This window comes from Triticum urartu, chromosome 1 (assembly GCF_003073215.2).
Source record: "Triticum urartu cultivar G1812 chromosome 1, Tu2.1, whole genome shotgun sequence".
Lineage (NCBI taxonomy): Eukaryota > Viridiplantae > Streptophyta > Magnoliopsida > Poales > Poaceae > Triticum > Triticum urartu.
Window position 1 is genome coordinate 304254205 of NC_053022.1, and position 19322 is coordinate 304273526.

Consider the following 19322-nt stretch of genomic DNA (forward strand, 5'->3'; position numbering starts at 1 on the left):
CACAAGATTGTAGTGGTCGTCTCCTCGGGCTCCAACGGCGACTGTGTCGCAGAGGGGGCCTAGGGGGAATGGTCGCGGCCTTACGGGGGCCTCTGCTACTGCTTCCTGGGTAGGAGTAGGACGGAGGCACGGAGCTCGAAGTCAATGGATGTGCTACTTCGATGGGGAGTGGTGCTCGATGGATGTGCCGGAGATTGGCAAAAGGAGTGGGAGAAGTGGGTCGAGCCGACGAGGATGTCGGCGCTGCCGCGCCGGATAAGCAAGATGCATGACCTAACCTAGCAAGGGCGCCGCCTCCATGCTCTGCTCTATCCTCTGCGTGTGCATGAGGGTGGATTAAAGGAGGGCGATGGTTCCCATGAGTCCGTGCGCTGTGAGTAGCGTTGAAGGAAGGCCCAAAAGAGTAAGTTGGGGTGGGCATGGGGAGTTGGGAAGTGGGATGTGTCTTGGATTTTTCAATTTTTTTTGTTTAACCTAATTATTATGGGTTTTAATCCAAAAAAACCGAAACAAATACGGTTTGCTGTTTTGAAACTAAAACCATAACCATAATATAAAAATACCAAAATTTTGTTTTCAGTTCATTTTTTTCATTCAGTTTTCTGTTTTGCACACCCTGTGTGGTCACTTTGTACAACCAAACCGAGCACAAGCCATTCACTTTATCCTATTGCTGGCTGAAATTGAATGGGGGACCAAAGTGGTAAGCTGTCATTAAAAAACTCAAAAACGGCAAGAAGTTGAAGAAAAATCAATTAATTTGGATGATGAAGAAGAGGAAAGCGGAGGTGTGGACGTACAAGCGACCTGCCAAAGAGGAACCGATAGGTGAAGGGAAAAAGTGGGAGAAGGAGAGGCCCCCCCATGACGGCGCATCAAGCAAAATGTCCGCCACATAGGCGGACAAATTTCTTTTTTGCCAAGAAGGAGATGAGGTACACACTCTTCTTGGATGCGCAAAGGAAGAGGATGGTATTCAATCGGGAGAGAGTGAAAGAGAAGTTGTGCATTGAGAGGGAGAAGATAAACATGGAGAAACAAGATAAATTTGCAAAATGAGATCTTGAAAATGTGGCCACAATGCACATAATTGAGCTCGAGAGCGAAAAAAGTTGAGGCTTACCATGAACACATAAGATTCTAGGATCATGCTGCAAGACACTATATATTTGGATGAGAAAAGTAAAAGGTGGCTCGACGTGAAGAAGATCAATGAGCGTAACAAAAGACTCGACTGGTTCATTAGTGTATGGCTATCTATGCATGAATTTGTTAAAAAATTGCATGTGCTGAATTGAGTTTTTTTCTTCTTTGTCGAAATTATTGAATATGTGATGAATTGATGTTATATGATGGATGTGCATGACTTTGCATGAATATAAGAGTTTAGATATGAGGGACGTGGTTGTTTTGGAGGACAAATGAGGGGCCGGAGAAGGTTGTATTTGCTCAATCCGGTTGTAGTTGCTCTAAGGGCCTTATTCTAAGACCGGGCAATCGTCTCTTACAACAAAATATGAGAAACACTGACAAATACAGAAATATACTGAAACTTCAATGGACGTAGGCAAATATAGAAGGAATTGAATTAAACTCCATGGTAGTTTGCATCACTTAAGTTCACATAGACTCGCTGGTAATTACTACTCCCAAACCATTGCATTTGCCATATTAGCAGAGAAAAAGAACTACTCCAAGACCACTTGGCAACGCCACGAATAATAATAAAAATAGACATATTCTTTTTCGGTACAATTTAAACCTTTATCGATAGAAACAGGAAAAGAGATATATTGAATTGAACTCTGGTAGGCATCATAAAGTCTGCAGCAATTTCTCTCTCTCAAAACAAATGTCTGCAGCAATTAACCTGCCTGAACCAAAGTTCAGAAAAGAACCAGTTGGTAACTAATACTACTATGCAGCAAAACCATTGCGTTTGTTTGCCTCATTACTGGAGAAGAAAAACAATGAGCTTAACACTATACTCGAAGAACACATCAGAAGATTCAGAAGTGGGGCCAGTCACTACTGCACAACGATGGTTTCGTAGCATCGACTCCAGAACGGGGTACTGACCAACTCCTTACTCTGCTTCTCGCGCCTTGGATGATCTTCGCTGAATCGATGGACGGGCGAGAGGGACGGAGTCCTCAACGGCTGTCGGCCGGGGCCGGCACCACCATCTCCGGTGCAGTCGCCGCCGACCCAACGGACTCATCGGGGTGTGGCAGTGGCTGCGCCTCCGCCGCGGAGGGCTGATCGGCCAGTGGAGGTGGCCGCGGCTGTGTCACCGCCGCAACGAGCTCCTCCTCATTCCCGGACGGCGACGCTTCTGCGTCGAGAGCGGAGACGGGTCTCCACCTGGACGTCACTTCCGCTTCCTCGCCGGCAGCCAAGCGCTCTGCTCCCGGGCCAAGAAGAGACGAAAGGGAGACGTCAGTCCAAGAAACGAATTGCAAGCCAAGAAACGAACTGGACGCCAAGAAACCAAGAAACCACACTCGCAAGACGGGGAACGAATTGAGGCCAAGAAACAAAGTGGGAATTGGAGCAAACTTACGGCCACCGATGTAGTCGCTCCGTCTCGGCGCTGACCGCCGCCCAGTGTTGGCTGTCGGGTTGGCGCCCATTCCTGCCACCAGCACAGACTTCAGCGATGGCGGCGGCTGAGACACCACCTCCGTCCTCCTGCGCACCCCGTCTCTCCCAAGGCCTGCAAGAAACCAAGAAATCAAACTCGTAACACCAAGAATCCAAGAAAACGCGGACATCAAGAAGACGAAAAGCGTGCTTGCTGCTGATATTTTCCCGGGAACCCACTTGCGTCGATCCAGACGTCTATGGAGGACACGTCTTCGTCGTCGGTTGAGGCAGCCCTCATCCGTGCAGGTGGCCGCGACGTCCCGGGAGCGTCGCCGGAGGCCTGGCGCTTCTCTACCATCTCGCTCCCCTCGGCAATCACCGCGCACCAAGGAATCGATTCAACGCGTCTGCAGGAAGAGAACCAAACTACCACAGCGAGATGGGGTGGATCGAGCTAGAAAAAGGAAGCTACAGGAGAGAGGAAATTTATAGGAGAGGGGCGACGCGCGGAGGAAGACGAGACGGGCACTGGGCTCAGTGCCGCGAGTTGTTTGGGCGCGTGACGGCCCACTTGGGCCCGTTTAATGTAGGCGCAATATCTGACATACAAACCTGCTCTGACATAATTCTCAAGAAAAAAAAAACCCTGCTCTCAGATAGCACTCCTCTACAGAGCGAATGCGAGGATGATTTCTTCTAATTGGTAGACTGAACAACTCCGGTGCCAAGTCGTAACTGCCATTTATAGTTCTTTCATTGTGCATACTAGCACATATGCCCGTGCGTTGCAATGGAAGAAAATTTAGTATGCATTTAAAGTTGTGAGCATACATTTCTCAAATGCAGAGGCCGGGATGAGCCTCTTTTTTCAAAAATAAATAAATTTAAAGTTAGTGAGAATTATATATGCAAGTAAAACTATGTGCAATACGTGAAGTAATCAATTCACTATTTTTCCATTCATTTATAATAGGCATTTAAGAGTTTTGTTACGTCATCATACATGAGAGAAGGTCCATGAATTAATCAATCTACTTTTTCTTTCAATCGAAGAGATTTTTAAGGTATAAAGTTTCTAAATATTGTAGGAAATATGAACCATTTTTAAATCCTGAACAGTTTATCAAAAAATATGTACACTTTTAGAAAAACATGAACAAAATTTGAAACAGGAACATCTTTTAAAATTTACAAACATTTTTTGAAAACACCAATTTTTTTATGAAAACATGAACATAATTTGAATTTATGAACATTTTTGGAACATGTGTTGAAAATACATAACATGTTTCGAATTTTTTTATCTTTTAACATTATTTTGAATTGTGAAAATTTCACTAAAACAAGAATATTTTTCGAATTTGAACCATTTTTAAATTGCAATTCCTGTTTAGAAATCTCAATCAAATTTGAAAACAAGAAAATTTTTAAAAAGTTGGTAAAGTTTATTCAAGTTTCAAATATTCTTCGAAATAGCAACAAAATTTTGGAATTCTGAATTTTTTTTCTATAATTTCATATTTTTTAAATTTTGAACTTTTTTTGAGAATTATATAAGAAAAATAAATTTGAAAGTGAAAGAAGAGATATATAGAAATAAAACACAGAAACAAAGAAAAACGGGCCAGCCCATTATTGGTTGTCCTGTGCGAAGCTCCGAGTATTTGTCGCCCTGTGCGGAAAATAGAATTTTCGCAGATGCGTGGGCAGAAAAATAAATGGGCTGGCTTTGCTGGGCCACAACCTGCGGCCTATGTATGAAATTATGGAAAAGCCTTTTTTCTTTCTATCACACGAACACATAAGAATTTAGTACCACCTCAGATAGAATAAAACAAATCGGTGGTGAACGGATGAAAAATTTGGCGAAACGTATCTTGCTTTATACATATAAATATAGATATAGATGAACGTCCGTCTGCGTTCGTTTGGAGCTAAATGGGCACAAAATGCGGTTCAACACACGGGAGCAAACGGACAAACGTCTATTTTTCGTCCGGTTTCAACTCATTCCCGGCCCAAATTTAGGCATTTGCATCGAGACGGGCAGCGCGCGAACGGGTGGGACACGTGCCCTTGTTCTACCCTGGCCCGCCCGTCGGTGGCACAGACGTCCCTTTTCTCTTCCCCTGCTCCTTCCTCCCCCCCCCCCCCCCCCCCGCCATCGCCGCGGCCATCCGTCGACGCCCATTTTCCCAGCCGCCTTCCTCACTTTCTTGCCAGACCCGAACCACGATCGCGCCATGCCATAGCCGGCCCACGCTGGTGTTTTGAAGGACTTTTTCACCGACGTTGGTGGCTTTTTGTTGTTGCATCCGGTCGGAGAGAGGTTACGGCCGCCAACGACGCCCATCGACCCCAAGACCTTTCGACAGGCGCTGCACAGCCGCAAGGCGCTTCCCGCCAACGCCAACCTTGCCTGCTGCCTGTGAGGAGAGCTCGAGGTGCTCTTCCCGGCCGCGTCTCCACCACGACCGCAAGGTGTTCGATACTTTGCTCACAAGGTACTATGGATAGTGTGATGAGTATTTTTTTACACAACTACATTTATTCATCAGATGGTTCATCCTCGGATGACAAAGACCTTGTGGTGGCTGCATTGGTCGTCAATGACCACATTGCTAGGCATCGATCTCGATTTAGGAGATCAATCCTGGATCATGCTCCGGCCTTGAACCGCAATAGGTAGAGCGGCCACACCCTACTCTATGTCGATTACTTTGAGAACACCGCGCTCTACAAACCACATCAATTCTGCCGCCGCTTCCATATGAGGAGACATGTGTTTAATCGTATTCGGGAGGGAGTGGTAGGATATGACCCATACTTTGAGCGCAAAAAAGATGCCTGGTACTTCTTGAGCTTGCGTTGATTTTTTCTTTGAAAAGGAAAGGGTGATGCAACAAAGTAGAGATAAGTATTTTCCTCAGTTAAAAACCAAAGTATCAATCCAGTAGGAGGCACAAGCAAGTCTCCAATCTATGCACCCGCACAAACTAACAAACACTTGCACACAATGCGAAAAAGGGATTGTCAATCCCTTCACAGTCACGAACAAGAGTGAGATCTGATAGAGATAGGTATAAAAAATAAATAAAAGAGCAAATTAAAGTAAATATAAATAAATTGCAGCAAGGTATTTTTGGGTTTATAGATCTGAAAATATATGATGGAAAATAGACCCGGGGCTAAGGTTTCACTAGAGGCTTCTCTCTTGAAAGAAAAACATACGGTGGGTAAACAAATTATTGTCGAGCAATTGATAGAAAAGCGCATAGTTATGACGATATCTAAGGCAATGATCATGAATATAGGCATCACGTCCGTGACAAGTAGACCGACTCCTGCCTGCATCTACTACTATTACTCCACATATCGACCGCTATCCAGCATACATCTAGAGTATTAAGTTCGTAAGAATAGAGTAACGCTTTAAGTAAGATGATATGCTGTAAATGGATAAACTCAAGCAATATGATATAAACCTCATCTTTTTATCCTTGATAACAATAATACAATACGTGCCTCGCTACCCCTTCTGTCAGTGGGTGAGGACAATGTAAGATTGAACCCAAAACTAAACACCTCTACCATTGCAAGAAAACCCAATCTAGTTGGCCAAACCAAACGATAGTTCGAAAAGAAATACAAAGATATCTTAATCATGCATAAAAGAGTTCAGAGAAGACTCAAATAATATTCATATATAAACTGGTCATAAATCCACAATTCATCGGATCTCGACCAATACACCGCAAAAGAATATTATACCGGATAGAACTCCAAGAACATCGAGGAGAACATTATATTGAAGATCAAAGAGAGAGAAGAAGCCATCTAGCTACTAGTTATGGTGTAACGCCCCGAGACCGTTGTGCCAGGTGTCTTCCAGCTATTCGCTGTTGTTGCCTTGTCATTTGCTTGCGTGCCATGCATTTCATTTCATGTTCATCTTGTTGCATCATGGCATCATCATGTGCATCTTCATCTTAGCATGTTGTTTGTGGATGATCCTTGGGATCCAAGTATCATCCTTCCCCTTCACTCATCACCACCTCTTCCCCTCTTTTCTTTCTTTCGCAAGTGCCCCTCTACCCTCCTCCTCTAATGCTCAACTTTTTCCCAAAATTCTAGCACCATGCCTTGAACCCCCCTGCCAAATTTCACCTCTTTTAGAATTGTTTTGGTTGGGTTCAAAAATGCATCAAGTTTGAATTTTATTCACACTTGGAATATTTTTCTACTTTTAAAAATTACCAAAGCAATTTTATTAAATGCTACACAAATTCAGGATCATGAGGATATTTTTATATTACTCAAACTCCTCTCCTTTTCCCCTATTCTTTTCCTTTTGTTTTTCCGTCTGAAGAAAATTAGAAAAGGAAGAGAAGCAGAGCAACAGCAGCAGCAACCCCCAACTGGGCCTTGGCCTCCCAGGCAGGCCCAGCTAGCCCCGCGCCAGCGAGCCCAGCGCGCCAGCCAGCCCGCTCGGCCCCCTCTCCCTCCTTTTTCTCACTCGCTCGCTCGCACACCCCCGCTAGCCTCTTGCCACGTGGCCGCCTCAGCCCCACCTGTCGGTGCCTCCTTGTAGAATGAACCCACCATTTCCATCTCCTCTCGCCATCGCCATGGGGAGCCTGAGCCCGAGAGCGCGTGAGCTCGCCCTAGCCCCTCTTAAGCCCCCACTCCTTGTCCCCTGTCTCTCCTAGGGTTTCCCTCCTCCGCCGCCGCCGTCGATTGGTAGGTTTAGCCACCAGATCCGTCGTTTTGGCCATGTCCCGAGCGCATCTGGAAGCATGAGCTCGTCGCTGGCGTGATCCGCGTCGACCTCCGCCTCTCCAACCTTGTCTCGCTGCTTCCTCGTCGTCCGCTACGTCGCCTACGTCCCCTACAGCACGCGGATCGCCAAGTTCCTTGTCGTCCACTCCGGCTTCTTCTGCCTCAGCCTCCACCACGTCGTCGTCGGTTCCGGTCGCCTCCGTCCACCTATCGCCGCACCGAGGCCACCATCGTGTTTGTTGTGAGCAACTGCGTACCCCTGACCCCTTCGTTTTGGTTTTGCCACGCCATAGCTTCGATCCGCCGTATGCCCGAACCCGCCGCCGTCGGGCCTCGTCATCGATGTGTGCCCCGACCTCTACAGCTGTTGGGGAACGTAGTAATTTCAAAAAAATTCCTACGCACACGCAAGATCATGGTGATGCATAGCAACGAGAGGGGAGGGTGTTGTCCACGTACCCTCGTAGACCGAAAGCGGAAGCGTTAGCACAACGCGGTTGATGTAGTCATACGTCTTCACGATCCGACCGATCAAGTACCGAACGCACGGCACCTCCGAGTTCAACACACGTTCAGCCCGATGACGTCCCTCTAACTCCGATCCAGCCGAGTGTTGAGGGAGAGTTTCGTCAGCACGACAGCGTGGTGACGATGTTGATGTTCTACCGACGCAGGGCTTCGCCTAAGCACCACTACAGTATTATCGAGGTGGACTATAGTGGAGGGGGGCACCGCACACGACTAAGAGATCAATGATCTAATGTTGTGTCTCTAGGGTGCCCCTGCCCCTATATATAAAGGAGCAAGGGGGTGTGGCCGGCCAGGGCATAGGCGCGCCAGGAGGAGTCCTACTCCCACCGGGAGTAGGACTCCCCCCGCCCTTTCCTAGTTGGATTAGGACTTGGGAGGGGGAAGAAGGAAAGAGGGGGCCCGGCCCCCTTGCCCTAAACCAATTCGGTTTGGGCCTTGGGGGGGCACGCCCCACACTTCCTTAGCTTCCCTCCTTTTTCACTAAGGCCCATGTAGGCCCATTAAACCCCCGGGGGTTCCGGTAACCTCCCGGTACTCCGGTAAAATCCCGATTTCACCCGGAACACTTCCGATATCCAAACATAGGCTTCCAATATATCAATCTTTATGTCTCGAGCATTTCGAGACTCCTCGTCATGTCCGCGATCACATCCGGGATTCCGAACAACCTTTGGTACATCAAAACATAAAACTCATAATATAACTGTCATCGTAGCGTTAAGCGTGCGGACCCTACGGGTTCGAGAACTATGTAGACATGACCGAGACATGTGTCCGGTCAATTTCCAATAGCGGAACCTCGATGCTCATATTGGTTCCTACATATTCTACGAAGATCTTTATCGGTCAGACCGCATAACAACATATGTTGTTCCCTTTGTCATCGGTATGTTACTTGCCCGAGATTCGATCGTCGATATCTCAGTACCTAGTTCAATCTCGTTACCGGCAAGTCTCTTTACTCGTTCTGTAATACATCATCCCGCAACTAACTCATTAGCTGCAATGTTTGCAAGGCTTATAGTGATGTGCATTACCGAGTGGGCCCAGAGATACCTCTCCGACAATCGGAGTGACAAATCCTAATCTCGAAATACGTCAACCCAACAAGTACCTTCGGAGACACCTGTAGAGCACCTTTATAATCACTCAGTTACGTTGTGACGTTTGGTGGCACACAAAGTGTTCCTCCGGTAAACGGGAGTTGCATAATCTCATAGTCACAGGAACATGTATAAGTCATGAAGAAAGCAATAGCAACAAACTAAACGATCAAGTGCTAAGCTAACAGAATGGGTCAAGTCAATCACATCATTCTCCTAATGATGTGATCCCGTTAATCAATTGATAACTCATGTCTATGGTTAGGAAACATAACCATCTTTGATCAACGAGCTAGTCAAGTAGAGGCATACTAGTGACACTCTGTTTGTCTATGTATTCACACATGTATTATGTTTCCGGTTAATACAATTCTAGCATGAATAATAAACATTTATCATGATATAAGGAAATAAATAATAACTTTATTATTGCCTCTAGGGCATATTTCCTTCAGTCTCCTACTTGCACTAGAGTCAATAATCTAGTTCACATCTCCATGTGATTTAATACCAATAGTTCACATCACCATGTGATTAACACCCATAGTTCACATCGACATGTGACCAACACCCAAAGGGTTTACTAGAGTCAATAATCTAGTTCACATCGTTATGTGATTAACACCCAAAGAGTACTAAGGTGTGATCATGTTTTGCTTGTGAGAGAAGTTTAGTCAACGGGTCTGCCACATTCAGATCCGTAAGTATTTTGCAAATTTCTTTGTCAACAATGCTCTGCACGGAGCTACTCTAGCTAATTGCTCCCACTCTCAATATGTATCCAGATTGATATTTAGAGTCATCTGGATCTGTGTCAAAATTTGCATCGACGTAACCCTTTACGACGAACCTTTTCATCACCTCCATAATCGAGAAACATATCCTTATTCCACTAAGGATAATTTTGACAAATGTCCAGTGATCTACTCCTAGATCATTCTTGTACTCCCTTGCAAAACACAGGGCAGGGTATACAATAGGTTTGGTACACAGCATGGCATACTTTATAGAACCTATGGCCAAGGCATAGGGAATGACTTTCATTATCTTTCTATTTTCTACCGTGGTCGGGCTTTGAGTCTTACTCAGTTTCACACCTTGTAACACAAGCAAGAATTCTTTCTTTGACTGTTCCATTTTGAACTAATTCAAAATCTTGTCAAGGTATGTACTCATTGAAAAACTTATCAAGCATCTTGATCTATCTCTATAGATCTTGATGCTCAATATGTAAGCAGCTTCACCGAGGTCTTTCTTTGAAAAACTCCTTTCAAACATGCCTTTATGCTTTGCAGAATAATTCTACATTATCTCTGATCAACAATATGTCATTCACATATACTTATTAGAAATGTTGTAGTGGTCCCACTCACTTTCTTGTAAATACAGGCTTCACCGCAAGTCTGTATAAAACTATATGCTTTGATCAACTTATCAAAGTGTATATTCCAACTTCGAGATGCTTGCACCAGTCCATAGATGGATCGCTGGAGCTTGCATATTTTGTTAGTACCTTTAGGATTGACAAAACCTTCTGGTTGCATCATATACAACTCTTCTTTAATAAATCCATTAAGGAATGCAGTTTTGTTTATCCATTTGCCAGATTTCATAAAATGCGGCAATTGCTAACATGATTCGGACAGACTTAAGCATAGATACGAGTGAGAAACTCTCATCGTAGTCAACACCTTGAACTTGTCGAAAACCTTTTTGCGACAATTCTAGCTTTGTAGATAGTAACACTACTATCAGCGTCCGTCTTCCTCTTGAAGATCCATTTAATCTCAATGGCTCGCCGATCAATGGGCAAGTCAATCAAAGTCCATACTTTGTTCTCATACATGGATCTCATCTCAGATTTCATGGCCTCAAGCCATTTCGCGGAATCTGGGCTCATCATCGCTTCCTCATAGTTCATAGGCTCGTCATGGTCAAGTAACATGACCTCCAGAACAGGATTACCGTACCACTCTGGTGCAGATCTCACTCTGGTTTACCTACGAGGTTTGGTAGCAACTTGATCTGAAGTTACATGATCATCATCATTAGCTTCCTCACTAATTGGTGTAGTAGTCATAGGAACAGATTTCTGTGACGAACTACTTTCCAATAAGGGAGCAGGTACAGTTACCTCATCAAGTTCTACTTTCCTCCCACTCACTTCTTTTGAGAGAAACTCCTTCTCTAGAAAGGATCCATTCTTAGCAACGAATATCTTGCCTTCGGATATGTGATAGAAGGTGTACCCAACATTTTCTTTTTGGGTATCCTATGAAGACGCACTACTCCGATTTGGGTTTGAGCTTATCAGGTTGAAGCTTTTTCACATAAGCATTGTAACCTCAAACTTTAAGAAACGACAGCTTAGGTTTCTTGCCAAACCATAGTTCATACGGTATCGTCTCAACGGATTTAGATGGCGCCCTATTTAATGTGAATGCAGCTGTCTCTAATGCATAACCCCAAAAAGATAGTGGTAGATCGGTAAGAGACATCATAGATCGCACCATATCTAATAAAGTACGGTTATGACGTTCGGACACACCATTACACTATGGTGTTCCAGGTGGCGTGAGTAGTGAAACTATTTCACATTGTTTTAACTGAAGGCCAAACTCTTAACTCAAATATTTTACCTCTGCGATCATATCGTAAAAACTTTTATTTTCTTGTTACGATGATTCTCCACTTCACTCTGAAATTGTTTGAACTTTTCAAATGTTTCAGACTTGTGTTTCATTAAGTAGATATACCCATATCTGCTCAAATCATCTGTGAAGGTCAGAAAATAACGATACTTGCCGTGATCCTTAACACTCATCGGACCGCATACATCAGTATGTATTATTTCCAATAAGTCAGTTGCTCGCTCCATTGTTCCGGAGAACGGAGTCTTAGTCATCTTGCCCATGAGGCATGGTTCGCAAGCATCAAGTGATTCATAATCAAGTGATTCCAAAAGTCCATCAACATGGAGTTTCTTCATGCGCTTTACACCAATATAACCTAAACGGCTGTGCCACAAATAAGTTGTGTTATCATTATTAACTTTGCATCTTTTGGTTTCAATATTATGAATATGTGTATCACTACGATCGAGATCCAACGAACCATTTTCATTGGGTGTGTAACCATATAAGGTTTTATTCATGTAAACAGAACAACAATTTATTCTCTTACTTAAATGAATAACCGTATTGCAATAAACATGATCAAATCATATCCATTCTCAACGCAAACACCAAATAACACTTATTTAGGTTCAACACTAATCCCGAAAGTATAGGGAGTGTGCGATGATGATCATATCAATCTTGGAACCACTTCCAACACACATCGTCACTTCACCCTTAACTAGTCTCTGTTCATTCTGCAACTCCCGCTTCGAGTTGCTACTCTTAGCAACTGAACTAGTATCAAATACCGAGGGGTTGCTACGAACACTAGTAAAATACACATCAATAATCTGTATATCAAATATACCTTTGTTCACTTTGCCATCCTTATCCGCCAAATACTTGGGGCAGTTCCGCTTCCAGTGACCAGTCCCTTTGCAGTAGAAGCACTCAGTTTCAGGCTTAGGTCCAGACTTGGGTTTTTTTTTCACTTGAGCAGCAACTTGCTTGGCGTTCTTCTTGAAGTTCCCCTTTCTTCCCTTTGTCCCTTTACTTGAAACTAGTGGTTTTGTTTACCATCAACACTAGATGCTTTTCTTGATTTCTACCTTCTCGATTTCAGCATCACAAAGAGCTTGGGAATCGTTTTCGTTATCCTTTGCATATTATAGTTCATCACGAAGTTCTACTAACTTGGTGATAGTGACTAGAGAATTCTGTCAATCACTATTTTATATGGAAGATTAACTCCCACTTGATTCAAGCGATTGTAGTACCCAGACAATCTGAGCACATGCTCACTGTTTGAGCTATTCTCCTCCATCTTTTAGCTATAGAACTTGTTGGAGACTTCATATCTCTCAACTCGAGTATTTGCTTGAAATATTAACTTCAACTCCTGGAACATCTCATATGTTCCATGACATTCAAAATGTCTTTGAAGTCCCGATTCTAAGCCGTTAAGCATAGTGCACTAAACCATCAAGTAGTCATCATATTGAGCTAGCCAAACATTCAGAACGTCTGCATCTACTCCTGCAATAGGTCTGTCACCTAGCGGTGCATCAAGGACATAATTCTTTTGTGCAGCAATGAGGATAATCCTCAGATCACGGATCCAATCCGCATCATTGCTACTAACATTTTTCAACTTAGTTTTCTCTACGAACATATAAAAATTAAACGGGGAGCAACATCGCGAGCTATTGATCTACAACATAGATATGCTAATACTACCAGGACTAAGTTCATGATAAATTAAAGTTCAATTAATCATATTACTTAAGAACTCCCACTTAGATAGACATCCCTCTAATCTTCTAAGTGATCACGTGATCCATATCAACTAAACCATGTCCGATCATCACGTGAGATGGAGTAGTTTCAATGGTGAACATCACTATGTTGATCATATCTACTATATGATTCACGCTCGACCTTTCGGTCTCCGTGTTCCGAGGCCATATCTGTTATATGCTAGGCTCGTCAAGTTTAACCTGAGTATTCCGCGTGTGCAACTGTTCTGCACCCGTTGTATTTGAACATAGAGCCTATCACATTCGATCATCACGTGGTGTCTCAGCACGAAGAACTTTCGCAACGGTGCATACTCAGGGAGAACACTTATACCTTGATAATTTAGTGAGAGATTATCTTATAAAGCTACCGCCGAACTAAGCAAAATAAGATGTATAAAAGATAAACATCACATGCAATCATAATATGTGACATGATATGGCCATCATCATCTTGTGCCTTTGATCTCCATCTCCAAAGCATCGTCATGATCTCCATCGTCACCGGCATGACACCATGATCTCCATCATCTTGATCTATATCAATGTGTCGTCACATGGTCGTCTCGCCAACTATTGCTCTTGCAACTATTGCCATCGCATAGCGATAAAGTAAAGCAATTATTTGGCGCTTGCATCTTATGCAATAAAGAGACAACCATAAGGCTTCTGCCAGTTGCCGATAACTTCAACAAAACATGATCATCTTATACAACAACTTATATCTCATCACGTCTTGACCATATCACATCACAACATGCCCTGCAAAAACAAGTTAGACGTCCTCTACTTTGTTGTTGCAAGTTTTACGTGGCTGCTACGGGCTGAGCAAGAACCGTTCTTACCTACGCATCAAAACCACAACGATAGTTTGTCAAATTAGTGTTGTTTTAACCTTCTCAAGGACCGGGCGTAGCCACACTCGGTTCAACTAAAGTTGGAGAAACTGACACCCGCCAGCCACCTGCGTGCAAAGCACGTCGGTAGAACCAGTCTCGCGTAAGCGTACGCGTAATGTTGGTCCGGGCCGCTTCATCCAACAATACCGCCGAACCAAAGTATGATATGCTAGTAAGCAGTATGACTTATATCGCCCACAACTCACTTGTGTTCTACTCGTGCATATGACATCTACGCATAAAACCTCGCTCTGATACCACTGTTGGGGAACGTAGTAATTTCAAAAAAATTCATACGCACAAGCAAGATCATGGTGATGCATAGCAACGAGAGGGGAGGGTGTTGTCCACGTACCCTCGTAGACCGAAAGCAGAAGCGTTAACACAACGCGGTTGATGTAGTCGTACATCTTCACGATCCGACCGATCAAGTACCGAACGCACGGCACCTCCGAGTTCAGCACACGTTCAGCTCGATGACGTCCCTCTAACTCCGATCCAGCTGAGTGTTGAGGGAGAGTTTCGTCAGCACGATGGCGTGGTGACGATGTTGATGTTCTACCGACGCAGGGCTTTGCCTAAGCACCGCTACAGTATTATCGAGGTGGACTATGGTGGAGGGGGGCACCGCACACGGCTAAGAGATCAATGATCAATTGTCGTCTCTAGGGTGCCCCCTGCCCCCGTATATAAAGGAGCAAGGGGCGTGCGGTCGGCCAGGGCATAGGCGCTCCAGGAGGAGTCCTACTCCCACCGGGAGTAGGACTCCCCCCCTTCCTAGTTGGATTAGGACTTGGGAGGGGGAAGAAGGAAAGAGGGGGGCTGGCCCCCTTACCCTAAACCAATTCGGTTTGGGCCTTGGGGGGCGCGCCCCACACTTCCTTAGCTTCCCTCCTTTTCCACTAAGGCCCATGTAGGCCCATTAAGCCCCTGGGGGGTTCCGGTAACCTCCCGGTACTCCGGTAAAATCCCGATTTCATCCGGAACACTTCCGATATCCAAACATAGGCTTCCAATATATCAATCTTCATGTCTTGACCATTTCGAGACTCCTCGTCATGTCCGTGATCATATCCGGGAGTCCGAACAACCTTCGGTACATCAAAACATAAAACTCATAATATAACTGTCATCGTAGCGTTAAGCGTGCGGACCTTACCGGTTCGAGAACTATGAAGACATGACCGAGACACGTGTCCGGTCAATAACCAATAGCGGAACCTGGATGCTCATATTAGTTCCTACATATTCTACGAAGATATTTATCGGTCAGACCGCATAACAACATACGTTGTTCCCTTTGTCATTGGTATGTTACTTGCCCGAGATTCGATCGTCGGTATCTCAGTACCTAGTTCAATCTCGTTACCGGCAAGTCTCTTTACTCGTTCTGTAATACATCATCCCGCAACTAACTCATTAGCTGCAATGCTTGCAAGGCTTATAGTGATGTGCATTACCGAGTGGGCCCAGAGATACCTCTCCGACAATCGGAGTGACAAATCCTAATCTCGAAATACGCCAACCCAACAAGTACCTTCGGAGACACCTGTAGAGCACCTTTATAATCACTAGTTACGTTGTGATGTTTGGTGGCACACAAAGTGTTCCTCCAGTAAACGGGAGTTGCATAATCTCATAGTCATAGGAACATGTATAAGTCATGAAGAAAGCAATAGCAACAAACTAAATGATCAAGTGCTAAGCTAACGGAATGGTTCAAGTCAATCACATCATTCTCCTAATGATGTGATCCCGTTAATCAAATGACAACTCATGTCTATGGTTAGGAAACATAACCATCTTTGATCAACGAGCTAGTCAAGTAGAGGCATACTAGTGACACTCTGTTTGTCTATGTATTCACACATGTATTATGTTTCCGGTTAATACAATTCTAGCATGAATAATAAATATTTATCATGATATAAGGAAATAATAATAACTTTATTATTGCCTCTAGGGCATATTTCCTTCAGCACCTCCTGCACGCATGTCCTTCGTGGTCGCCATGTCGTGCAGGCCAGCTCCTCGCATGTAGTAGCTCGCTAGGGTCCTCGTCGCGTCGTGCTCGTCTTCGCGTCGCCACCTCTGATCCTCATCGCCGGCGTTGACTCCGTCAGCGCCCGGTGCCGTACGTTGCACGTACGAGTGCGGGACCCTCCTGCGGCCCTGTTGCACCTCTCCGACGCCCCGCTAAGCCACCGGAGCAACTCCGGCGAGGCCTCCGCCGCGCTCGGTCGCCGCCGACCACCTCCTCTGTTTTTCCCCTGCTCCCGCGTGCATGCGTCACCACCTTGGGGCCCCAAGCCGGGATCCACTGGTCAGCGAGTCGGAGGCCAGGTCCCACCTGTCAGCCTCACACCCACACTCACACTCTTCCAACACATGGTCCCACGGGCCCACCTGTCATCTGCACACCCCGGTTTTAACCCTAAAGGGCATCTGTCCATTTTGGGTCTTTCCAGTTTAGGTCATTTCCAAATTGGGCAAGTCCATTTCTGGACGTTTCCAAATAAGGAAATGCCATTTCGGTCAGTTTCCTTTTTAGGCAGTTTTCAACTTAAGGCATTTGTGATGATTTTTCTACAGCAACCCCAACATATTATATATGTTTTTGGGGTAGAAAAATCCCACCAATCCAGTGGTAGCTTTGGTTTTTGCATTTGAGCAAGTTCATGAACATGGCTTTTTGCATCATTAGACTGTTTTGGCATTTTGTGTGATTTATTCTAAGCTTGCTATGTAGGTGTTTGTCCCTTGGTTAGTTCCATTTTCTTGCCTGATACATGCTAGTATTTATGCCATGTCTCTTTGTGCACTTTGTGGAGTGGGACAAGCATGCAAAGTAGCTCTAGTAATGTTGTTGATTTCAGGGACTTAGAATTCTTCTAAGTCATTTTCCTGATGTTATTTTTATGCCTTGTATTCGTGTTGCTACAGAGTGATCCATGCCTCTTTTGAGCATGTTCAGTAAGGATGTTTTGTAGATATTGTTGTGCTCTATCCATCCATGTCTTTGTTTGCAATTATGGAGCACCCTAGCTTGACTCAATCGAGCTCTACTTTTGCTATAAAATGTTCCTGGCAGATTGTTTACATGTTAAGCGATTTTGCCGAGGTTGTTGTAGTTGATCCATGAATGCCATGAAGTTGTTCTTGCCATGTTTAGCTTCTATGCCATGTCTACTTGCTGGGTGTATGCTTAGTTTGTCATGTAATGCCTTGTGGTGAGTGCATCGAGCTTGTAAACATGCCTACTTAATATCTGTTTTGCCATGTTCCAGTTTTCTGCTAAGTCTGAATCTGTTAACGAAAATTGCTATGTTCACATGGTTGCCATTGTATGTTCTGATCCCTTTTGGCTTATGGTCAGTAAGGAACTTTTGTTGTATGCATTGAGTAGCTTCATGCCATGCCTTGCTTTGCCATGACATGTTCCTGTAGCATGTTGTTGTCTTGCTCTAAACATTGCTTCCTGATGTTAAATTCCTGACTTGTTGATATTTTCACTAAGTCTGTAACATGTTATCTTTTGCACTTTTGCCATGCTTGTTTGAACCTGCTATTGTGTGATTTAGCCGTAGCTCAGTGTTCATCTTTTGTCAAGCATCTTGAGTGGATCCCTTCCTTGTGCTTTGTTGCTATGTTAGAGTGTTGTAACTTGTTGTTCTTGATGCATTTAGATGGCCTCGTGTTGTTAATCGCAGCTTTGTGCCATTATTGTTTTACTTGCCATTTGCAAACCGTGCATCCGATTCCGGTGATCTTTATATCGATTTCGACCAAAATCAACTCCTCTTTCCAGCGGCACTCTTGGTTTGCCAAGTTGAGGCCAGGTTCAATCTTTCCTTTCCGAAGCATGCATATGCACCGCATATCATTGCCATGTTTTGCATCATGTTGTTTGTGCATTGCACGTGGTTGATTGTGTCTCCCTTTGCTTGTGTTCTTGCTTTGGGTAGAGCCGGGAGACGAGTACGTGATCGAGGAGCCCGTTGAGTACGTTTACGAGGATCAAGCTTTCGTCTACTCGGAGAGCTTTGCAGGCAAGATGACCATACCCTCGAAATCACTTCTATCTTTGCTTGCTAGATGTTCGCTCTTTTGCTATGCCTATGCCGCGATACCTACCACTTGCTTATCATGCCTCCCATATTGCCATGTCAAGCCTCTAACCCACCTTGTCCTAGCAAACCGTTGTTTGGCTATGTTACCGCTTTGCTCAGCCCCTCTTATAGCGTTGTTAGTTACAGGTGAATATTGGAGTTTGTTCCTTGTTGGAACTTGGATATTTTGTTGGGATATCACAATATCTCTTATTTTACTTAATGCATCTATATACTTGGTAAAGGGTGGAAGGCTCGGCCTTATGCCTGGTGTTTTGTTCCACTCTTGCCGCCCTAGTTTCCGTCATACCGGTGTTATGTTCCTTGAGTTTGCGTTCCTTACACAGTTGGGTTATAATGGGAACCCCTTGACAGTTCGCCTTGAATAAAACTCCTCCAGCAAGGCCCAACCTTGGTTTTACCATTCGCCACCTAGACTCTTTTTCCCTTGGGTTCTGCAGACTCAAGGGTCATCTTTATTTTAAACCCTCGGGCCAGTGCTCCTCTGAGTGTTGGTCCAAACTGGGCGATGTCCGGTGCCACCAAGGGCAACTCTGGAATGGCCTACCCGACGTCTGGCTCATCCCAGTGTGCCCTAAGAACGAGATATGTGCAGCTCCTATCGGGATTTGTCGGCACATTCGAGCGGCTTTGCTGGTTTAGTTTTACCATTGTTGAGATGTCTTGTCACCGGGATTCCGAGTCTGATCGGATTGTCTTGGGAGAAGGAATATCCTTCGTTGACCGTGAGAGCTTGTGATGGGCTAAGTTGGGACACCCCTGCAGGGATTTGAACTTTCGAAAGCCGTGCCCGCGGTTATGGGCAGATGGGAATTTGTTAATGTCCAGTTGTAGAACATTTGTCACTTAACTTAATTAAAATGCATCAACCGCGTGTGTA

General features: G+C 44.6%; 1 protein-coding gene across 1 annotated transcript; it reads right to left on the reverse strand.

Moving 5' to 3' along the window:
• Positions 1-1968: 1968 nt before the first annotated feature.
• Positions 1969-3015, reverse strand: LOC125532787. The gene is made up of 3 exons (XM_048696701.1): positions 2824-3015; positions 2564-2716; positions 1969-2404 (listed from the first exon to the last, which is right to left on the reverse strand). The coding sequence occupies exons 1-3, from the start codon at positions 2942-2944 to the stop codon at positions 2154-2156; spliced, it is 525 nt and encodes a 174-aa protein (XP_048552658.1). The 5' UTR covers positions 2945-3015; the 3' UTR covers positions 1969-2153.
• Positions 3016-19322: the final 16307 nt, after the last annotated feature.